This window comes from Anolis carolinensis, chromosome 3, assembly GCF_035594765.1.
Source record: "Anolis carolinensis isolate JA03-04 chromosome 3, rAnoCar3.1.pri, whole genome shotgun sequence".
NCBI lineage: Eukaryota > Metazoa > Chordata > Lepidosauria > Squamata > Dactyloidae > Anolis > Anolis carolinensis.
In genome coordinates, this window is record NC_085843.1 from 279,644,084 (window position 1) to 279,669,076 (window position 24,993).

Sequence of the window (24,993 nt, forward strand, 5' to 3'; positions counted from 1 at the left end):
GTGGAATATAAATACTGTAAATAAAATAAATAAATAACTGCACAGGCCCTCCCAACAGAGGAAACAGACAAATCATGGAAGGAAGGAAAAAGGTACCCTGAAAGGCTATTTAATTTTTTTGCAAAGTAGAAGCGTTATGACGTAGCTTATAACCAAACCTTCCTGCTTGGGGAGCAAAAGGAAATGCTGGAAATGGCCCAAAAAAGTTTATTTTGACTCCTCCCCCAATTTCTCCTCCCACAAATTGGGTGGTCTTAACCGGAGAGCAACGAGTGCTACTTCATTCAAAATTTGGCAAAAAATCTGGAGTTTTGAGAAAAATCCATTTCCTCTACCTCTTCCTGATACATTGGGGAAAAAATGTTGCCCTCCATGTTTAAAAGACTCAAAAATTGCACTTCGACCAAAACGAATGTAGAGGACCCACAGAATATGAGATTTTAAGTGTAGGACTCAGTGGAATTTAAGTTATCTGATGAAGTGGTAAGTGTGTTAATAGTCCCTCTGGCTGTGTGTATGTGCCTTCATATTGTGAGTTGATTTGTGGCAGCTTCATTAATTTCACTGAGTTTCCTTAGATAAGGAATACTAAAGGTGGCATTCATTGGCAGTTTCCCTTTTCCTAAAACTAACCAGTACAGACCCTGTTTAGTTTCTGAAATCAGATAGGATCTGGTGCCTTTGGGATAGGATCTGGTGCCTTCATGGTCCCTAAACTAGAGGCTACATAGGTAATATGATAGTCACAAATGTACAACTCTGTTACCTAATTGTAACTGCCATAAAAGACTACAGCTTGTGACTTTCTCAGAAACAATGTTACATTTGCCTTCAAATGTTTAGAAAGACCAAATGTTCTGAAAGATAGAAAAATATTATTGTAATTTCAATATTAACTGTAATACAATATTTGTATGTTGATGACCTACAAATATGAACATAAAGTACGTACTCAGTTCCACCAAAAGGCATGATCAAAAAAATTGAAATAGAAAATATTTAAATACACCCAATTAGAAATGTGAATGCAGTCACGTTTGTTTACTAAAGAAGAAACAGCTTGTGAAATGAATAGGTCAATAAACAAGTTGAAAGGTAAATCAAGAAGGACATCTATCTCCTAAATTCTTGGGAGGTACTGACAAGCAAATAATAGAAGCTCAGCTAAAAGCTAGTGGTTCAAGTCAGGAAAAAAAATAGCCAAAACACCCGGGCCTTTCGGGAAGTTGTGACCTTTGTAAGGAAAGAAAATTTGCATCTGACTATCATGCAGATGCCTATCTGTTATTGAAATGGAGCCAAAACAAAGGTCATGGAAGTTGCCCAACACCTCATCTCTATCCTTCATTTGGGAACCTATTTCAGGTTGGCTAACACCCATTGCTACCCATTATTTCATTAGCACAGGCCATTTTCCTCATACAGGCTGGGGAAACTACCACAATTAGCACCCATAAACTACCCACGTTCTTTTATTTCCCATACCCATGAGAGATGGAACAAACAACAGCCATAAAATCTCAAGCTGAGCAATGATATTTATGAAAATTCCCTCCAGACTCGGAGACCAATCAGCAACAACAGCAGACAGAACAGCACAGTCAACCAGTCTGCAGATCCTAGCTGGCAAGGATCTGGACCAATCAGCAACTCGGATTACAATTTTCTTTGTTTCTAATTGCTCTTGGAATGCTATAAATATTTTTGCATCGCATTATGTTAGTTTTTCAAGAGCAGATTCTGCTGACATACATTTTAGCCTCTCTTCTTTGCCTTCATCCAATGTGTGAATTATTTGGTCTTTTGGGATATTGACATACTGGGCCCCCAAACCCGCGATTTTAGCTGAAATCACTCAACACATCCCTGAAATGAAGGGACACAGCCAGGCTGACTGCAGTGATTACATAGCTCTGTTATGGGGCACAAGAGGATAATGCAGAGGGGAGAAGGAAGACAAAATGAACTTCCACTTGGGTGGGATTCTTTGCTCTGTCACCTACCCAGGGTCTTGGCCTAATGGAAAATATACAAAGAGGACAGAGCAAAACACCTATATTTGTTTACACATAGGAATACAGGAAAATAATAAGTCTAGGTCATTTTACCCACCCTAATTGTCTTCGCTGACCTGATTCTAGTGGTGAGATCCAAAGCGGGGTTTTCGAATAAAATCTATGTTTGTACTTCTCCCATATTTTTAATAGAACTGATCTCATGAAGTGGTTACCAAAGTTTTTTTCCCCACCTTTTTTTCTATTGTACCATAAGTACGAATGCCATCCGGCTCTTAAATCATGGCCTTCTAGCATTTGGGTGGGTAAAATGGCCTATTTATCGTGAGATTCTTAAGAAAGAGAATAGGGAGTTTACAATGCATACACAAGAAGAATGAAACCAACAATACAAAAATATATCCTGGTTTCAATACCGACAGTTAAGAGAATGCTAAACAAAGACAAAACTGTGGGGTTTACAGAAAAGGATATTGCATGGAACAGGTTAATTTTAATTGAAAAAAATAAAATTACTAAAATATGTAAGAAAGTTTTAGAATGGAACACTGAAATGGAACAAGTCAAAGAACATATGATAAAATGAGCTAAAAATATTGGAAAGACAATAAAGATGGAAGAATGGGAGAAGATTTGGAATCATACATTAAAATACATATATTCGTATGATATGAATGAAAACGATGTACCAATGGTACATGACACCAAAAAAGTTATCCAAATGTTACAAATACGTGAATAATAAATGCTGGAAATGTGGAGAAAAAAAGAAGGGACATTCTACTACAGTATATGTGGTAGTCATGTGAAAGAGCAAAATCCTACTGGAAAGATATACCTTAAATCAGTATAAAAAAAAAAAAAGATCTTGGACACACAAATTCAATTTAAACAAGGACATTTTAATTAGGAATAATACATATAGAATTTGGCATAAATAAAGACAAAATATTCAATTACATAACTACGGCAGCTAGGATAATCTATGCTAAAACTTGGAGAACAAAAGAAATACCCTCAACGGATCAATGGCTAATAAAAGTTTTGGATATTATGAACATGGACAAATTGATTTACTTAGTAATGAAATCTCAAGGCCAGCAAATGAAAATAACAGACTGGACTATGTTTAAAGACTCTATGACAAAGAATAAAATCAATATGATAATTTAAAATGAAGAATTTAAAATGAATACTTAAGAGGGAAACTGAACCACTTTAAGAAAAAACAAGGAGGAGGAGCAAAGAAGAATAAATGTTTAAAGGACATTGATAAACCACAATAAAGATGATTGGAAGAACAACACTTTTCCCCACCCTACTTCCCTTATCCTATACCTTTTCAATTTTCCCCTCCTTTTTAATCCTTCCTTCTTCTTCCCACCGATCTTTTCCCCTGCTTTTATACTTCCCTATTGAAAAATTACCTTAATAAACATCATTACAATAATAATAATACGTCTGATAAATACGTTGTTTCTGATATTACTCTTAGAAACTAACGTGCAGCCACAAAGTTTTTTGACAAACATGTGCCCAGTGTGAGTGCTAACAGCTGGCGCCCTATCTTGTTCTGTAGTTAATTAGCTTCCCAGTTGTTGTAGTGCCAAAAGGCTCACCCTCAACTTTGTTCTTTGTCTACCTCTTGGCTAAGAACAAGCAGGTCAGATTAAATATTTCTTAACCTTAAGGTAGTAAAAACAAAAATGCTCCTTGTTTTACCCTTATGTGGAAACACACCCTGTAGATAAGGTTTCTATCTAAATTTCCAAACAGGCAAACACTTTGAAGGTGTGTTTGTGGGTGTGTGTTCACGTATGTTTAAATGCTGTTTCCCTATGTGGTTGGTAATTAATGCATAAGACTTAATGATATCGCCAGAGTTCTTCAGTTTTGGTCTCAGTCTGAACCTAAACTGGCAACCCTATATTTACCAATATGATGAAACGAACATTGGCACATAGACAAAACTGATAATGAGAATTCAAGCAGAACTTCTGTTCATTAATTAAAATACCATAAGTCTGTCTAGTGGAATTCATTTCTATGGTTTGTTGTCCCTCAAAAAATTGCTCAACCCTTTCCTCCCAACATGGTCACTTCTGAATTGCTAGAGAGTAGGGGAGGAATTGAGTGATGACATATCTAGTAATCTTCCTGTAGCTAGAACAGTGATGGCAAACCTATGACACGCGTGTCAGCACTGACACGTCTAGCCAATTTTGCTGACATGCGGTGGTCACCTCTTGGGTTGTTAAGTGTTTTGTGGCCAAACTTGGTGTCATTTCATCCAGTTGTTTTTTTTGTTTAATCTGTCCTACAAATGAACAGTACATTTATATATATATACTAGCTGTGCCCGGCCACGCGTTGCTGTGGCAAAGTCTGGTGGTATGGGAAATAAAGTATTGAGGAATTGGTGGTAGTTAAGGTAAAGGTAAATGTTTTCCCCTGACGTTAAGTCCAGTCATGTCTGACTCTGGAGGTTGGTGCTCATCTCCATTTCTAAGCCGAAGAGCCGGCGTTGTCCGTAGACTCCTCCAAGGTCATGTGGGATAACTGCATGGAGCGGCGTTCCCGCCAGAGTAGTACCTATTGATGCACTCACATTTGCATGTTTTTGAACCTCTGGGTTGGCAGAAGCTGGGGCTAACAGTGGGGGCTCTCTCCGCTCCCCCAGTTCAAACCTGTGGCCTTTCGGTCCAGAAGTTCAGCAGCTCAGCGCTTTAACACGCTGCGCCATCAGGGGATATTATTTCTTAAAGCTTGTGAATATACAATATTTCTGATTGGTTTTTTTGTCTGTTGGAGGCAAGTATGAATGCTGCAATTAGGAAAAATGATTAGGATGTAATGGCCTTTCAGCTTTAAAGCCTGGCTGTTTCCTCCCTGAGTGATTTTTTTGTTGGGAGGTGTTAGCTGGCCCTGATTGTTTCCTGTCTGGAATTCCCTTGTTTTCAGAGTGATGTTGTTTGCGATATTTTATGTGCTTCTACTGTCTGTGGCCCTGAGAAAACAGAGGATTTGCCAGACTTTGATGATGGGAATACTTTGTTGGGAGGTGTTAGCTGGCCCTGATTGTTTCCTGTGTGGAATTCCCCTGTTTATTTACTGTCCTGGTTTTAGAGATTATATTGTTCTGCATTATTCTATCCCAGTAATTATTTCATATTAAAGAAGAATCTCACTTATCCAACATTCGCTTATACAATGTTCTGGATTATCCAACGCAGTCTGCCTTTTCATAATCAATGTTTTTTGTAGTCAGTGTTTTAAATTCATTGTGATATTTTAGTGGTAAATTTGTAAATACAGTACAGTAGAGTCTCACTTATCCAACATAAACGGGCTGGCAGAAAGTTGGATAAGCGAATATGTTGGATAATGAGGAATTAAGGATAACCCTATTAAACATCAAATTAAGTTATGATTTTACAAATTAAGCACCAAAACATCATGTTAGACAACAAATTTGTCAGAAAAAGTAGTTCAGTACACAGTAATGCTATATAGTAATTACTGTATTTATGAATTTAGCACCAAAATATCACGATATATTGAAAGCATTGACTACAAAAATGCGTTGGATAATCCAGAACATTGGATAAGCGAGTGTTGGATAAGTGAGACTCTACTGTAAATGCTACATAGCATTACTGCGCATGGAACTATTTTTTCTGTCAAATTTGTTGTATAATATGATGTTTTGGTGCTTAATTTGTATAACGATTACCTAATTTGATGTTTAATTGGCTTTTCCTGAATCCCTTCTTATTAACCAACATATTCACTAGGCTTGATCGATCCATGAAAAATTTGATTCTAAACTCGTTTCAAAACTAGAGGGGGGCAGCTTTTCGTTTCTGATGGTATTTCCGAATTTGGCCCCCAAAAAATTTCGAAATTAACGAAAATTCGTTATTTTCAAAATTAATACGTTAATGGCGGACGCGCATGCGCAATTCCCAAAAACAGCACAGAGGGAGAGGACTTTACAGGACTCTCCCACCCTCATTTTTTGAGTGATCTTCTTCAAACTTGGTACAGTGGTAGAACACATTTAACACTGATAGCTCACCAAAATTTGGAACGTTTCCCTTATCCTCTGATTTTTGGAGAATTTTCATAGCTTTTATAATAAACCATTTTTTAATAATTGCAGAAATCTGTTCCTGGTTTGAAAGTCTTATTTCCTGTTAAATTGGGTTGTCTTTACTGTGAAAGTCATTGTTCTACTTCAGAAACTTTGTTTTTGTGGCTGAAACTTTGTTAAATTGGTGTGTGTGTGATATATATTGTATATATATATATATATATATATATATATATATATATATAGTCCCTGCTTATGTGTGTGTGTGTGTGTGTGTGTGTATAGGTAAAGGTAAAGGTATCCCTTGACGTTAAGTTAAGTTCAGTCATGTCTGACTCTGGGGGTTGGTCTCATCTCCATTTCTAAGCCCAAGAGCCAGTGTTGTCCATAGACACCTCCAAGGTCATGTGGCCGGCATGACTACATGGAGTGCCATTACCTTCCCAGAAACACCCAGAAAATGGGAATTCCAGACAGGAAACAATCAGGGCCAGCTAATACCTCCCAACAAAGGATTCCCCCAGGTAGGAAGCAGCCAGGCTTTGAAGCTGCAATGCTATTCAATGCTAATCAAGGTGACCAATTGCAACATTCACACTTGCCTCCCACAGACAAGAGTTCTTTCTCCCACCCTGGACCTTCCACAGATATATAAACCCCACTTGCCTAGCTTTGCACAGACGTCAAAACCTCTATGTCTGCCACAGATGTGGGTGAAACGTCAGGAGAGAATGCTTCTGGCACATGGCCATAGAGCCCGGAATACATACCACAACAGTGTGATCCCGGCCATGAAAGCTTTCGACAACACAACCACAGTATCCATTCAAGTTCATGTAGCGTGGTATGGACTGGAGACCTGTATTGGGGGGAGGGAGGGTGCGAATCTGGGCCCCTGGGAGTCGTAGTCCTCCCTCCCTCCCTCCCTCCCCGGGAGCAGCCGAGGACGGGCCTGGCCCACACTCCCTCGCATCCTGGGCCTCTTCCTCCTCACCGCCGGGCCCCTCTTGGTCTCTCCAGGCCTGAGCTGAGGCGAGGCGGCGGCGGCGGCGGCCATTTCCCCCCTCCGTCTTCCTCCTCCTCCTCGGCCTCTTCCCCCTCGCCCCCTCCCATTGGCTGAGCCCGTGACGCCCCTTTTGCTGAGGGGCAAAAGGAAAGGAGTTTGGGTGATTTGCAAAAGCTTTTTTTTCCTAACGAAAAAAATGAAGAAATAAGAAAAAACGGCCTCTCGCGATTCGAAACCGCGATATCCAGACGTGTGGACAACCAAGGTTCTATATTGCTTCAAAACAAACGAAAATAACGAATTAATAATGGGTAACGGGGAAATTGAATTATTTGAGCAAGCCTAATATTCACTTATCCTGCCGGCCTGTTTACGTTGGATAAGTGAGACTCTACTGTATATTGATAATCTTATATTATCTGCTTAGAACTGGATTATATGAGGCCCCTTCTTCACAGCTGTATAAAATGCACACTGAAGTGGATTATATGGTAGTGCGGAGTCAAGATAATCAGTGCAAAGCAGATAATATAAGATTCTAAATGCATTATATAGCTGTGTGGAAGGGCCTTGAGTCTACACTGCCATATAATCCAGTGCAAATTAGATAATCTGTGGAAGAAGTCTAAGTGAGGCCTAAATCTGCCTGTCCCCTAACTGAAACCTGGCTGTCCCTTGGCTGGTTGCTAGGCGACCAAGTGGGCAGAGATTAGCCCTCTAAACTGGCAGCAATTGGATAAAAAAAATTGCTCTCCCTCTAATTAGGACTTTATTTTTCTTTTCTTTTTGTTGTATCAACCTTGAGGCGTGGATGATGGGTTGTGTTGTCAAATTTTGAGGTTGGGGGGGCCTGTACTTTTGTTGTTTTGTGAATTGCCGTGATGCCATCACTCTATATATATATATATATATATATATATATATATATATATATATATAATATCCTATTATTATATTATCCTATTAATATATTTTATATCATTATATTATATTATATTTTATATTCTATTATTATTATATCATTCATTCTATTATTATTCTATTATTGTAGTATATTATCATATTATTACTATTATATTATTATTATTATATTATTCATTATTCATGACTATATTGAAACTAGAATAGAGAGAAATCAATGTGGAAACTTTGTGAAGCTTAAACTGCAAGAAGTACCATAGATTGTTGTACATGGAAATAACTATAGTAAATAGTTTTTTATTTATTAAATACAGTTATATATTACACTTATACATTTTTGTTATTTAAACTATACATATTGCGAAATTATGGGTTTTTTTTCTCAAAGTGACACACCATCCAAGTCATGCTAGGTTTTTTGGCGAATTTTGACAAACCAAGTGCAAAAGCTTGCCCATCATTGACCTAGAAAAAGGTATGGCAAGCCTAGATGCATCATGGCTCTCCAACAACTCAGAAGTACACGTGTTTAGCAAGCTGGACAACTTAAAAGATATATTATGGGGAGGTAGATTTGACAGATATAGTTGTATAACCATAGCTATACTGCTGCAATTACATCTTGGCCTAATTGTAGAACTGAATGCTAAAATAGTGTGGAAATTTAAGGAGTTGCCTAAAATGAAGCAGTAGAACAATCAACATGTAAGAAGGACTAAAACAGTAACAAGTTTTAAAAACCTGGGACAATAAAGTAGGAACAATGAAACTATCAACAGTCCAAAAACATGAACAATAGACAAACATACCTAAAGAGAGCATGCTTATTCCTTTTGGTTTTAAAGAGGAGCTTAGCATAAGAATGATGTCTTTCTAAGTAGACTTGTTAATAATTGCATAGCACTTGTAATAACCCATATTTTAAGAAGAGATAAGCTAGTTTCAATAAGTGAATAATTTCTTACATTTGCTGGTAAAATGTAAGTAAAACTGTATTACCTTCACTCAGTATTTTGCTCGTATTTTGCTGTTTGTGAAAAACACTGAAATGATGTTTTTGTTGTAATTTAAGGATAAATTGATTCAAACTATAAACAGAATTTATCAGAACTGTAAGGGTTCTTCCAGACAGCATCAAAATGCAGGACAAATAGGTGGGACAAAAAATTGTGGGACCTGACAGCAAGTCCAAATACAGACCTGTCAGTCCTTGTTAATGCTCTCCTGCCATCTCGGCATTCTTGTTTGTAGTGGATTTCAGAAATCTGCAAGATGGACACGAGACATCCAGTGGAAGTTTACTTTTCGTTTTTTAATTGACCCTCCAAGATGCACTGGTCCTCATATGTGCTCATGCAGATATTTAAATGTACACACAAGCAGATTTCTTACTCTCTCTCCTCTTCCTACTATAAATTCAAGCTCTGTTTAATTTCATAAAGATCAGAACAAAGGAATGGTTGCAGATAGTTCTCATTGTAACTGCTTTCCATTTGTGCTTCCATTTAGTTGCCTGTGTGTCCCGTGGCTCCATTTGTTTTCAGCCCAGATCAGCTGTTTTGGGATTTTAAAATGTGCACATGTGCTGGAGCAGTTCACACCAGGGTATATTGCATGTTTGTGACACCTCAGGCAGCGTGAGCACTGGGAATCAGACACGAAGGCCAATAAACAGTCTAATATCTTTATTAAGGAAATAAAGGAGACAACTAAAAATAAGCAGAGTATATAGTCCAGTAGTAGACCTTTCAGGAAAGGTCAAATATAGTCCAGTAATATTTAAGTAGATGTCCAGTATTAGAGTTCAAAGTTTTAAATCCAATAACCGAAACTCACTCAAACCTTTAGGCTGTTTGAGTGGGGATTAAGGCAGGAGCTGTCAAGAGTTCCAGGGCTCGAATCCGAGGCTAGGATGCAAAGCAAGGCAAAGTTAGTCGTGGTAAAGCTGAATCGCTGTCCAGGCTTGACAGGGAGACGAGACGCAACGCCGGTCTACTTGAGAGTAGCACGCTGCAGAACTAGAGTCGATGTGAATTCCTCAACTGACACATTGAACACCGCGAAATCTATTAGGTGCCCAGAACTTTTATGGGACTTTGCTCTCCTCCTCAGCCAGGTGTCTGAACTCTTTCCCAAGGGAAAATGACCCAAGTCAACAACTTTGCCAGATGCAGTCCTCCCTGAAAACTCTCAAGGGAACCAGCTTAATTAACACTTGCTTTCTCCGCTAAACGAGCGCTCCTTCTTGAAATCTGCTTTTCCGCGCGCGAAGCCTCCCAAAACAATCTGCGGTCAAAACTAACATTATCTGGAGAACCGGGCTGAGAGCCAAGGCCCTTTTTTATGAACTGTGGGCTAGAACTGTCAACAGGGGACATCTGGAAAGGAACGGAATCAAGCGGAAATGGCAAAAATCCCATCTCTTCTTCCATCTGCTCTGTAATGACGACAGGGTAATGACTCGGGGGTCTCTGAGACACTACAGTGTTTTCCTTAACTGTAGGGATACACACATTTTTTGACCGAAATCAGACCTTTTTAACCTGTATTTTTAAACTGTTAATCCGAATCAGTGTTCATTTTCGTGAAATAACTTTTATCCCGGTTTCTTCCGCGTTGTAGGGCATGTGTAGAAGGGCTCCAAGAATGTAATAATAGAATCTAAGGCCCCTAATACACTGCCATATAAAATCCAAATTATCCACTTTGAACTAGATTATATGGCAGTGTAGACTCATATAATCCAGATCAAGGATAATAATCTGGATTATTTGATTTGTTATTTCTTGTTATTTGGGGGGAGGGGGTGGAAGTTGGCTGTGTTCAGAGATCTGTTCCCAAGACAGATGCCTGATAGCACTTTGTATGTGGTTTATCTTATTTGAACTAAATTATATTAATCTGGAATAATCAGATATCAAAGAGAAATAACAAATGGGATCTCTTTGAGGTTAGATATTTAATTACACTTAACTTTCCTTCCTGAAATAATCCTACTGGCAATATAACCAATGAGAACAAAAACAGATCTAGAGGAGGAGAGTGAAGCATAGGAAAAGGAACTCTCTCTCTCTGCTTGTATATCTTGGCTTGTTTTAAAAACATAATTCTGTCCAAGAGATATTGGTGGTGGTAGTGTAGTTTTTTGTTTTATTATGACCAATAATACTGAAATTTTCAATGTTTATTAATGGAATGAAAAGAACAAGATGTCATGCATGCTGATGGTGAAGAACAAGATTTGGGGCCACAGATTGGAGATATAGAACAGATCCTAGAATAAGTCACCCAGGTAAGAACCGTGGAAGAGGCATATCCAGACTTTTCCCCAGTACGCTGGGGCAGACCTCCCTAGCATATCAACACATACTGACCACCTTCAGGAAAATAGTATACACAATACAGTCCTGGCAGTGTGAACACAGAGGTTGAAAAATCACAATAAGATTCACTTTGCAGCCATTGGAACTATCTTATAGTAAGATCTAAAGAAGCTGCCTCCAGATAGAACAGCTGTTTTTCAACAAGCATTTATATAACAAGAAGGCAACTGCTTATATTCACTATGATCATCTACTGGTCTCATAGCTTGTATTTTTTAATATTATTTTTATTCCAAAAACAGAGAAAATTAGACCGCTATATTGTAGAACCAGTAGTGGTTCTGGATTATGAATGCTGATTTCATAATATATCAACTTGTACCCACTCCCTTGGAGATTATGACTTTATGAAACCATGCAAAGTGGGTGAAGTGTTTGTTCTATGTTTCCCCAATCTTTAGAAGATAATCTGTTGCCTTACTGACAATGCTAATGCAGCATCTTCCTGACCCTACACTGCCATATAATGCAGATGGAGCCCTTGTCTTCTTCATCCTTCTGTCCCTTTTATCTTTGGGCCATTTCAATGGCTCTTTGTTCAAGGTTGTCTGTATTCTCCCACCCGCCTATTTGCATCTGCCCAACATATGGGTTCTTATAAACACATTATAAGCAGACACTGATACATGTTGTGGTCTGGATACAGCTCCTACTGTAGCTGAGAAACATGAGACGTTTCAGGGTGTTCTGCCACTTCTTGAAATGTATTGGTTACTGTTGTGTTCCTTTCAGATCTAGGGGAACTCTAAGGTGAACCTATCACAGGGTTTTCTCAGTAACATTTGTTCAAAACTGATTGCCATGACCTTCCTCTGAGAGTGTACGGTTTCCCAAGATCAACCAGGGGTTTCCATAGCAAAGTGAGGAAATGAAAACAGATCTGCTAGAGAAGTAGACCAACCCACAACACACTATACTATTTTAGCCCCACTGCATCCATGCATAGCAAGAATTCTTTAAACTGAAAAATTCTTGGGGGGAAAAGCAAAACAGAATGAGACTGAATTTCTTTATGACTGATTTATATCACAGGTGTGCTTCAGGTTCTAAGCATAGGAAAGAAATTTGGAAGGAAAATCAAGTGCAGATTTGGTTTAAAATTACAACAATAAAGTATATGCCAGGGGTCCTCAAACTTTTTAAGTCGAGGGATGGTCCACAATCCTTCAGACTGTTGAGGGGCCAGATTATCATTTGAAAATAAAATACAAACAAATTCCGATGCACACTGCACATGTCTTATTTGTAGTGCAAAAACAACAACAACAACAACAACAACGAAGGAACAATACATTATTTAAAAATAAAAACAATTTTAACCAACATACATTTATCAGGATTTCAATGGGAAGTGTGGTCCTGCTTCTGGCCAATGAGATAGTCAAGTTAATTAGGGTTGTTGTTGTTGTTGTTGTTGTTGTTGTTGTGTGCCTTCGAGTCATTTCAGACTTTGGGCGAGCCTAAGTCTAAAATTTATTTATTTATTATTTATTTATTTACTGCATTTATTTACTACATTTGTATCACACCCTTCTCACCCCAAAGGGAACTCAGAATGGCTTACAAATTATATGTACATACAATATATTATATTATTAGCATAGCACAATATTAGCATTATATATTACTATACTGAACTATACCACTATACTGCAATATTATTAGTAATATTATATGTAATATAGAATACACAATTAATATTATTATATGGTATTAGTGTTATATTGTATTACATTATAATATTATCAATATTATATGTATATACAATATATTATATTATAAAACTGAGGGCGGGGGGCAGGTAAATGACCTCGGAGGGCCGCATCCGGCCCCCGGGCCTTAGTTTGGGGACCCCTGGTATATGCCATTGTAACTATTTTTGTATGTTTTATGATGAACTACAGCGAGGAACAGCACACACTTTATAAGGATGGGGTGGCGTTGTCAGTCCTGCTTCAGGTTCTTCATTGAGTTCTTTGACTCCTGGAGGCAGCTGGAAACGGAAGGCCCTCAGCAGGTTGACCAAGAAGATGAAGAACTCCATCCTTGCCAGCTGCTCCCCCAAACACACCCGAGCCCCTGCAAGGGAAACAAAGGCAAAAAATGAATATCTATCCCATAAAGTAAACTAAAGAGGGATGGATCTGAAAACTGGACTAGAGATTGGAAAGCCATGGTCCACTCCACCCTCTTAAAGTAACCCATCATATTCAACCTACAAGAGAAGCTATTCTGCCTAAGCATTGGAAAGAACTGGTTGTTTGAAAGTGTGGACTAAATTGGAATAGATTGAATTGTAAGATAACAGACTCTCCATCATTAAGCAATTGTAAACAAAGCTTGAAACGGCATCATTAAGAAGTGCTTTATTTGTGTATCCCTTGCAATTCCTTCTATCCCTTTGATTTCTTTTCTCTCCGGTATGAATAACATAGAGGTTTAAACCACTGAGCTGCTGAATTTGCTCACCGAAAGGTCAGTGTTTCTAATTCGGGGAATGGAGTGAGCTCCCGCTGTCAGCTCCTGCTTCTGCCAATCCAGCAGTTAGAAAACATGTAAATGTGACTAGATCAATAGGTATCACTTCCATTACAGGAAGGTAATGGCAATCCATGCAGTCATGCTGGCCACGTGATCTTGAAGGTGTCTACAGACAACGCCAGCTCTTCAGCTTAGAAATGGAGATGAGCACCAACCCCCAGAGTCGGACACGACTAGACTTAACGTCAGGGGAAAACCTTTACCTTTTACAAAAAGGAAAACTGGGGTGGGGGAGGCAATTTGCTTTCGATTAAGAAACAATTTAGGTACTACTACCTGCCAGAAATAAAATAGTGAGGAATAAAAAGAAGGAAGAGTAACTCATGTGCAATCTAAGGACACCTACAGCCACTTCATTGGTAAACACTTCCTAAAAGCATTTTCATAATGCTATAAACTACCAAATAAAAACAAAGCAAAATGAAATGGTAGAATAACCTCTTCACCCATACCAACATCCATCACCCATGTCTTTCTCTCCATTTTTCCCTCCCACGGATTTTTATAGGATTTATTGGCAGAAAATCTCTGGTTTCCCATAACTGTACCACCGTGTATTAGTTTATGGTACTTAATTGCACCATAATTGTAATGAATGTTTTGTTGCCTTGATGAATATGTGCTCCAGAGCAGTAACTGCACTGATTCACAAAGGACAGAGACTGCAGCAGATCTTATCATGGAAACTCCCCAGAAGACACGACAATAAATCAGAAGCCACTTTGAACTACTTTTACCTGCACCAAATGCCAGGTACTCTTCTCTAGCAACAAAATGTCCATTCTGATCCAAAAAATGTTTTGGATTGAACTCTCTAGGAGACTCCCAGTGTTCAGGATCAAGAAGGACAGAGCGCAGATTTGGTATAATAGCTGTTCCCTGAAAGGCAGAAACAAATGTCAGACAAACAGGCACATACAAATCTCTCTTAGGGCCCTTCTACACAGGCTCTTAAATGCAGAAGGAACTGAGATAAAAGGGAGGGTGGCTAAATGACATTTGCTGAAAATGTGCTGAATTGCATTAATGGCCAAAACATGTGTTTAAATGGTGCGCTTAAAATCCAATTTTGCCCAAAAATGTGCATATTCTCATGACTGTATATCCCTGCACTCAAGGAAATACGTGACTTCATTCCTATATGCTGAAACCACAGACACACAGGTGGCTAAATGTAAGCAAAATTGGAAAGCAATTCCCATCAGAACTCTTTGAGAATTTATTTGTTCTGATGTTTATGAAATAAACTGATCTTGAATTTGTACAGTGGGCACCAGCATGGCAGGTAAGTGACCTCAAAGGGAAACAGTTCACAAGGGAAAAAGTAAAGGCAGCAGGAGGGTGAGGGGAGATAAGACAAGTGACAAGAAATTTGCTTGTGTGCACATCCATGAGGTCACGAAGAGTTGGAGATGACTAAACGACTGAGCAGCAGCAGCAGCACATTCAGATATCCACATCAGCGCATATGAGGTCCAGCGCATCTCAGAGTGTCAATTTTAAAAATTAAAAGTAAACTTCCATTGGATGTCTCCTGTCCATCTTGCAGATTTCTAAAATCCGCTATAAACAAATGTGTCAGGACAGCAGGAGAGCATTTACCAGGATTAACAGTTCTATGTATGGACTTGCTGTCGGGTACCACAATTTTTTGCCCCACTTATATCTCCCGGATTATGAGAACGTCTGGAAGTACATTTAAGAAATGAGGATATCATGGAAATGGGTTGTCTAATCATTTATCTTAATCCAACTAAGGTTTGTTTTTTGCAATTGCTGAGAGCCTAAATCATGTTGTCAGGATGCTGCAGCCAGAAACTTGGCAGCATAGGCAAGACAGGTCACAGTCAAACACAAAATGAGTCTTTTCCAAGATTGAAGCAGTAGAGAATGCCAAAAGCTAGTCCAAAAGTCATATACACATGAAGCTCACCATCTAGTACAAACACACTCCAGGGTGATTCACAAAGACAACCCAAACAAAGTAGCAGGCACAACATGTCATCCAAGACTTCAGTCCAAGGGTCAAATACATAAATAAAGACTTAAATCTTTGCGCCTTTGGATAACCGAGCCCATAGCTATAGTAGTCGCACAGGCCACCTCTTTGACTTGAAACACTGCACTTTATTCCTCTGCCCCAAAGCATCTTAGAATATCACATTGCATTTTAGTTCTAGTGGTCCCTCCAGGCCATCCTCTCCTCCATCCCAGTGGTCTTTTTTTTTTTCCCTCTTTCTTTGCGGATTCATGTTATTTGAGTGATTATATTCCTTCTGCTTATGTGATTGTTTTAGTCAATTGTTATGTTTTGTTTTCGTTTCTAATTCTTATAGCGTTTTATAGTGTTTTCAGTGTTTTATTGTACAATGTTTTATGCTGATTTTATATTGGAAACCGCCCTGAGTCCCTTTTGGGAGAGAGGGCGGTATACAAATAAACTTTTACTTACTTACTTACTTACTTAAACAACTCACCAAAATCCATGATACACAATACATGTCCAAGGGTCAACATCACCAGCTGAAACATGCAATGCAACTATTGCTTCCAGCTATATTTATATTTATATATTAATATATTTATATTTCCAGATTATATTTTGTAACTGACTTTTGATATTTCACATTTGCTTTTTGAAGAACTTTTTACTATCTATCTTTAATAAACTGAAAAGACTTAAACCTGCTGTACAGTTTTGTGTGTCAGAGCAAGGTAAATCAAGGCTGAGGTGCGACAGCACCCCATCTCGTCTGCACCGTATCATGGGGAAGGAGGAAGGGAAGACCCAGGCTGTGGCACAGGCTGGTGAGCAGCCAGTTACAACCAGCTGCAATGAATCACTCTGACCAGGAGGTCATGGGTTCGAGGCCCGCTCGGAGCCTATGTTTGTCTTGTCTTTCTTCTATGTTAAAGGCATTGAATGTTTGCCTATATGTGTAATGTGATCCACCCTGAGTCCCCTTCGAGGTGAGAAGGGCGGAATATAAATGTTGTAAATAAAAAAATAAAAAAATAAGGGTGCACGAGGCGCCATGAACTGCCTGCATGCCTTCCTTTTCACCGGTGATTGCCAGCAAAAGGGCCCAACCCAAAAGGGTTGCATGAAGAGGTCCTTATTCCATTTTAAGGCCTCAAAAGGGAATTGTTATGCATGCTTAGACACCACGTTTCTGAGTTGCCTTCAATCCACGCTGACTGATCAATGTAGATGAGCCCCAAATCCAGTGTTCAAACTGCTACTCCACCCTGGCGCCATCCTATGTGGGTCAATCTCTCAAAATCTTCTATATCGCAGCCTTGTTCTTGGGATACAGAAGTGCACATCTACGTTCTCTACCTTAGGGATGAGAAAACCTCTCATCTTCACATCTTTGGCCGTTTGTCTTGGGAGCCCAAACAAGAGGGGATATTTCGAACGCTGAATCTCATGAAGCACAGCATTTGTATAAGGGAGCTTCTTTAGATCTTGATAGCTGAACGAAGAAGAGCACAAAACATCTTCTATTTCCTTATAGGTTTTGTCTGGGGAAAAAGATTGAAATGTGTGCAAGTTTTATTATGAATACTAAAGCTTATTTCAGAATAATTATTCATGGATTTTAGTAATGTCCAATAAAAGTTTCATACAGGTCTATCAGTTATGATTTAATAAATAACTCCCAAATCACAATTGGTTTATTATATTTATGTCTCATTTTTCCTCTAAAGAGTTCATGTCATTTTCATAGCTTGATGGGGATCTGGGCCTGGTTTCCCCCAATCCAACAGTCTTATTCTATTTGAAAAACGTGTTTTTAAATTTCTTTTAAGTCCCTTGAATCCCAAACTGGGACTGCAGTGGTGCAATGGGTTAAACCAATTGCACCACCCCTCAGAGCTTTAACGATTTAAACCGCTGAGCTGCCAAACATGCTGTCCAGAAGGTTGGTAATTCGAATCCACAGCAAGGGGTGAACTCCCGCTGTTAGCCTCAGCTTCTGCCATCCTAGCAGTTCAAAAACATGCAAACGTGAGTAGATCAATAGGTACCATCTCGGTGGGAAGGGAAACAGAACTCCATGCAGTCATGCCAGCTGCTTAACCAAGGAGGTGCCCAAGGACAACACAAGTTCTTCAGCTTAGAAATGGAGATGAGCACCACCCCAGAGTTGGAGATGAGCACCAGCCCTCAGAGCTGGAAGGGGAAGACTTTACCTCCATCTGTTTTTCATTGTTTCCTGGCATTGAATGTTTGCCTTTGTGAGTGTTTCCTGGAATCCGCCCTGAGTCCCCTCGGGGAGATAGGGTGGAGTACAAATAAAGTATTATTATTATTGACACAACGACACAGCAAAGAAGATAGATATGCTGGATTTCGTATCACAAAATCACAAGTCGAACACTTCCCAAGCGTCTAGGATGGTGTGATGTATTTTCAGATGATGCGCGCAGATCCCAGCAGGGTGGCCTTCTGCAGTTGGCAAATCGTAATTTTGTCAATGTATATTGTTTCCAAATGCCGGCTGAGATCTTTTGGCACGGCATACAGTGTGCCCATCACCACCGGGACCACCTGTACTGGTTTCTGCCAGAGTCTTTGAAGTTCGATCTTGAGGTCCTGATAGCGGCTGAGTTTTTCCTGTTATTATTATTATTATTATTATTATTAATAATAATAATAATAATAATTCATTTAGCACATTGTTAAAAAGTTACTGCTGACACAGCAGGCTGTTGTTCTTGATACACAGAGATCTCTCTTACCTTGAATATCTGGATGATTTGCCAAAAGGAGGATTGCCCATTTCAGAGAAGTGGCAGTCGTTTCTGTTCCAGCAACAAATAAGTCATGAATATCCTGAGCCAGATTCTCCTCATCATATGTAGAGGTAGGATCATTCTTCCTCTAATGGTGACAATATGAAAGATGAAGTATGACTTATGATTGTGTACAAAGCTTCTCTTCAAGGCTGTCTTTGTATGTGTGTGCATGTGCTATCACGTTGCCTATTGGTTTATGGCAACCCCATGTATTTCAAAAGGTTTCTTAAGGCAATGAACACTCAGAAGTGGTTTTGCAAATTTCTTTCTCTGAAATATGAACTGGTAGTCATTGACGGGCTCCATCCAAGTTGTAACTAGGGCTGACCCTATATGGCTTCCAAGAGCAGATGAGATCTGGTGCTAGTTTTTTTTTATCCTATTTCTATAGCACTATATTATTCTACTGCTGAAATGGGTTTTGTGAGTGTATGAATTTGGGTGCTGTTTCAACAGCAGGACTTTCTTGGCACGACTGAACTGCTGATCAAGGAGATATGTCATGCCCAATTCCAATAAAGGTGGGATGGTTCTCATTTTGAATTAAGTTATTTTAGCTAAATACCGCGTGATGTTTTATTCTATTGTTTAACTGTTTTAATTACATTGTTGTGGTTTTAATTTTTATCTGTTTTGACTCCTAGGCTTGGTTCCCATGTAAGCCACCCCGGGTCCCTTCGGGCAGATGGAGGCGTGTTATAAAAATAAAGCTATTATATTATTATTAACCCCTGGCTCTTCTGCTCAAGGCAAAAACAAATGCTTTAGCAAGCTATCAGAAGAAGAAACTGAATCTTCACTAAAAAAAAATCCCCTATTCTTCCCTACCTGGAAGAATGCCAGCACCAGACCAAGATATCTCAGAACAACAGGTGGTGAGTTCTTTCCCTAGGAGCTTATCAGAGGAGAATTGTGGAGTCAATCATCTTTGCCAGGTCTCAATATCCACAGATTCAGAATCCATGGATTCAACCATCTACAGCTTGATAAAGAATATCTCTAAAAAGCAGATCTTGGTTTTACCATTATATATAAGGGATATGTGTGTGTGTGCAGAATGTAATTTGGACATTCACAAATTTTTTGGTATCCATGGGGCTCCTATAATCATAGCACAGCAGATACCAAAGTTCCATTTTTTGGAATTGATATAATTGGATACAAAGTAGAGATACTTACTTTCTCTATTTCAAGCAGATAGAAATCAATGAAATCCCGTGGCTCCTGAAAAGACTTTTGCTCCTTATGTTTCTGTATTTCCTTCTTGGCTAAGGAAAGCACCATCTCTGTACCATGCAATGCCTCTTTGTGAGGCCCTGGAAGATGCTTCATGAGCCATGGGAACATTTCATATAGCTAAAACAAAGAAAAAAAGCAAAGGCCTACCATTAATAGGGCAGAGGCAAGGAAACACAGTCCATCAGCTACAGCAACATTGACACATACACAAGTTGCTTTAGGCTAAGAAAATTTATTGACTATAAACAAAAAGTAGAGATGGTAATTGTTTGAGTCCTCTTTCTTCCCTTCTTGAAGATAAGGACAACACTTGCCCTTCTCAAGTCTTCTGGGAATTCTCCTGTTCTCCAAAAGTTCTCAAAGATTATTGGTTTTGAAATTACTCCTGCTAGTTCCTGCAATACTCTTGGATGTAGTTCATCTGGACCCGGAAACTTAGCCAGGTATTCCTGGACTACTACTTATCAGGACCTTCAGGCAAGATGAGAATGATGGGGAGGAGGGTTTCCCCCTAGCAGCAAAATCTCTGTCCATGGTGGATGAGCAGCCTGACACTGTAGAGCAATGGTTCTCCACCTGGGGTTCCCGGATGTCTTTGGATTACAACTCCCAGAAATCCTAGGCAGTTTACTAGATGGGGACCCCAGGTTGAGAACCACTGCTGTAGAGAATGCTCCAGGAATAGAGGCACCTGCATAAGGCTCTTCAGGCAAAAGAGCAGGAGTCAACTCTCCCCACCCAGCTTCAGCATAGGGTTTATGCCATTCAGCTGCAAAGGTCCAATTGGCTGGTTCGAAAGAGGATCTTGCAGTTCTAACTTTTCAGGAGCAGCATAAAGGGATCTTGCGAGGAATATGGCAGGATATGAATGGAAAATGGCATTTCAAACCCCGTATGGCCATTTTGAATATATCGTAATGCTGTTCGTCTTGTGTAACGCTTTTACCATGTTCCAGCATTTTGTTAATGACATTTTCCAAGACTTTTTGGACCACTCTGTCATCATTTATTTATATGACTTCCTAATTTATTCACCTAATTAGCAGGTGTACAACAGCTCTGACACTTCTTTATCTATTATGGGTTGCATTTCCCCTATTATCACATCCATTCTATATTGTTCAGGTTGAACACCAATGTTTTGGGAGAGGACTGAGGCAAAGAAGGTGGTGAGCAACTCTGCCCTTTCCCTATCCCCTGTTAGCATTTCACCACCGTCTCCACACAGAGGTCCTACTGTTTCCTTTTTCTTTCTTTTTCTGCTGACATAACCAAAGAACCAATTTTATTGTTTTTAATCTCTTTGACAAGCCTGAGATCATTTTGCACTTTAGTCTTACAAATATTTTCCCTAAGTATCTTGGTTATTTATTTGAATTTGTCTTTGGTGATTTCCCCCCTTTTCCATTTCTTAGCATGTCTCTTTGAAATCTTAGCTCAGTTAAATCTTGTTTGGACATCCATTTTGGTTTCTTTCCACTTCTCTTATTTTTTTTTCTCCTTGCTGGCACTGTTTGCAATTGTGCCTTCAGTATTTCACTTTTAGGAAACTCCCATCGATCATTAACTCCCTTCTCTTTTAGTATTCCTGTCCATGGAATCATGTTCAGTATTTCCTTACATTTCCTGAAGTCAGCTCTCCTAAAGTCTAGAATGCATATTTGACTCCTCTTAGTTTCTCCCTTCCTTTGTATCACAAACTTCAGGAGCAAATGGTCACTCTCACCTAAGGATCCCACCACTTCCACTCCATTGACCAGATCCTCAGTGTTGTTTAGGATCAGATCCAGAATTTCTGATCCTCTTATTGCCTTTTCTACCTTCTGGATAATAAAATTGTCTGCAAGGCAAGTGAGGAATTTGTTGGACTTTGTACTCTTGGTAAAGTTTGTTTTCCAACAAATATCAGAATAGGGTTGCATTGAGTTTTCCAGGCTGGATGGCCATGTTCCAGAAGCTTTTTCTCCTGATGTTTCACCTGCATCTTTTGTTTGGCATCTTTAGAGTTATGAAGATGCTGTCTACAGATGTTGGTGAGACATCAGGAGAGAATGCTACTGGAACATGGCCAAAGAGCCTGAAAAACTCACAGCAACCAACGAATTCCAGCAATGAAAGCCTTTGACAACACAAATATCAGAGTAGTTGAAATGGCATCAAACACTCTTCAGTGGCTTGAATGATGATCTCCAGAGGAATCCCTTTATGCTCTCCCCTCTCCACCATTCTATGCACTGAGAACTGTCAGATGCCATTTTGGTGTCCTCCAGGCATTGTTATAGTCAGTTAGAGGGAAGCAAAGCAAATGCCATCCCCATTCCCCAGTTTACCTGTTTCCAAAATGGAAGTGGATCAGTTGATTGGATGGCCCCAAAGACGCCATGGGCTATAAAAAAGACAAATCGATCCTCAAGAAAATCTAACTCACCCTAGAAATCATTTAGCTCTAACAGAATGTTGTTGTCTAACATGGCTTCATATCATGCAAGCAATGTAGTTCTGTCATTCCTAAGTTAAACAATGCATACTATGTTATTTGCAGTTTGTGCTTTTTTTGTGAAAAATTGTACAAACCCCTACAATGTCTGCACATAAAACAATGCATAATGTGTTGAATAATTTTCCAAAATTCTTTGGGATGTGTAGGTACAATGTGGTAACTGCAAAAATATTTCACTAGCCATGTATAACTTGCTACATTATGTAATTTTACATAGGAGAAGTGCTAAGAAACAACTGAATTGTGAAATTGCAAAACAGGTCACAAGAGTGCTCAATGCTCATTAACAATTAGACAGTATGTCTCAACTCCAATGCATATCCCATCTGTTGTATTCTGCATCAATCCTCTTCTGCATCAATCACTTTGTTGACTCAAGTTTATAATATTGTAGCAGCCCGTTATTGAATGCAGACACGATAGACCATGCATGAGAAAACTTCGGCCCTCCAGGTGTTTTGGACTTCAGTTTCCACAGTTCCTAACACCTGGTAAGCTGACTGGGATTTCTGGGAGTTGAAGTCCAAAACACCTGGAAGGCCAAAGTTTGCCCATGCATGCAATCTGACACGCAAAACATTATTGCAATTGTTTTCAAAACGCTCCTTACCACATAAAAAAGACTTCCTACAAATTTTAAGGCAAATCCAATGGCATCAATCAGTTCCTTGAAGGTTTCATCTCCAAGAGGAAAACGGTATCCAAAGGTCATGGCACATATCACGTTGGAGATTGAATTCGTGATGGGCAATGCAGGATCAAATGGTTGCCCTGCAAATTAAGTTCAGTTAATATTTGGATTTGTGTCCACTTATTAGAAATCAACATAAATATGACAAATTCCACATCAAAGACCTGTACAGACTACTCACAAACTTCTGCACGTTGACACATACCTTTTTCCCGTGCAAAAACCTCTACAAGCTGTTGGGATTCCTCTTCTATTTGGCCCTCCAGACTTTTTTTCCCCACTCCCAGTTTTCTCAGGGTAACTAAGCCAAAGCGTCTCTGCTGCTTCCAGACATGTCCATTGGAAAATACAATACCTGAGGGTGGAAAGAATCAATATGCAGTTCTTATTTACAAAATTCAGGTGAAATATACCTAGGTTGCATACAAGTCGACCCTGCATTATTCAAAATCTCAAAACCCAAAAAACATTTTTTTTTGCCACCAGCCTCTGAGAGGGTGAGAGACTATCAAGCATGAGCATCATAACCACCACCTTGAAGGCAAAAGCAGGTGGCTGGAGGCAAAAGGCTTTAGTTTCTCGCCATGTTACAGATCCTCATCCTCTCTCCAGCCTTGCATCCCATATGCAACACAGATAGCCAACAAATGAGACACAAAGCTATTCCAAAAATTTAATATATTGCACTTCTGGGTTGAACTGGCACCAGATGGTCACATCCTTAAGCAGCTCCACTGAGGGCCCTTCCAGACAGCCTCCTTAATCTGGGAAAAGGCAGTTTGGGGAAAACCTGAAACCCAAAGGAAAGTCTGAGCACAGAGTTCTCAGTCAAATGGTTCCCTGGCATCCTGAAAGGCTTGGTTACAGCAGATTTTGCAAAATGGATGGGAGACATCCTCCAGAAGTTTTCTTTTCTTTTTTTTCTATATGAACCTCAGAGATGCACTGCACTCATAAGTGCAGATGCAGATAAAAGAAAGTGCACACAAATAGATTTCTTGACATCGTCTCTCCTCTCCCTCCTGGTGCCTTTAAATTTGCCCTCTTGAACCTCGTTTCCTTTTTGGGGCACTTGCCAGCCATGCTGGTGCCCATTGTAATATCAAACTCTGTTTAATTTCAGAAATATGAGAAGAAAGGGATGATTGGAGATAATTCTCGTTGGCAGTTCTCATGCTTCTATTTAGCCACCTGTGTATCTGTGGCTCCATCTGGTTATGTGTCTCATCAGCTGTTTTGGGATTATATAAGCAACCAACTCTTACGATTTTTTTTTTTACTGCAGGGATTTACTATCTTCTGTAGCAGCATATTTTTTGGCCGATTGCAAATTTTAAGACAACCCTTTTAACACGTGATTTTCATCTGATCTTACAATCCAACATGCATTTTTGGTGTGCATCATCTAGTCACGATCCCCTCTTTTTAGATTTTTTTAGGCCATTTCACATTTATACTGGATTATCTGGCAGTGTAGACTCGTGTAATCCAATTTAAAACACATAATGTGGATTATCTGCTTTAATAATCTGGATTATATGGTAGTGTAGACTCAGCATGAGTGTAATTTCCAACCAACAACAACCTTCCTCAAAGGATCATTTGTTCTCATGTTGTTTCTCTGGAGAAAGATCTAGTACGGCTCTTCACAACTTACCCTTTCTTCTTCCTAAAACTGTAAGAAATGCAGTCTCTGCCCGCTCTGAGAAATCTTCCGAATGATCAATCAGTCCTTCTTTCACAGCTTCAAAGCCAGACAAAACTACAATTGGTATATGTCCCGCCAATAAATAAAAAATCT

The 24,993-nt window shown here is 39.3% G+C and overlaps 1 protein-coding gene across 1 annotated transcript; it reads right to left on the bottom strand.

Moving 5' to 3' along the window:
• Positions 1–13,306: 13,306 nt before the first annotated feature.
• On the bottom strand, positions 13,307–24,742 carry LOC134297955 (cytochrome P450 2D3-like). Its single transcript, XM_062976992.1, has 6 exons — positions 23,398–24,742; positions 23,112–23,272; positions 19,942–20,118; positions 18,689–18,847; positions 14,697–14,838; positions 13,307–13,497 (listed from the first exon to the last, which is right to left on the bottom strand). The coding sequence occupies exons 2-6, from the start codon at positions 23,211–23,213 to the stop codon at positions 13,307–13,309; spliced, it is 771 nt and encodes a 256-aa protein (XP_062833062.1). The 5' UTR covers positions 23,214–23,272; positions 23,398–24,742.
• Between the last annotated feature and the right edge of the window lie 251 nt (positions 24,743–24,993).

Excerpts from the sequence above, each read along its gene's own strand:
- LOC134297955 (XM_062976992.1), bottom strand. The coding sequence starts at position 23,213 with ATGACCTTTGGATACCGTTTTCCTCTTGGAGATGAAACCTTCAAGGAA. Across the intron at positions 18,848-19,941 it reads ATCTGCTTGAAATAGAGAAA|AGGAAGAATGATCCTACCTC; the intron begins GTAAGTATCTCT and ends TGTCACCATTAG. Across the intron at positions 14,839-18,688 it reads AAGGTAAGAGAGATCTCTGT|GGAACAGCTATTATACCAAA; the intron begins GTATCAAGAACA and ends TCTGCCTTTCAG.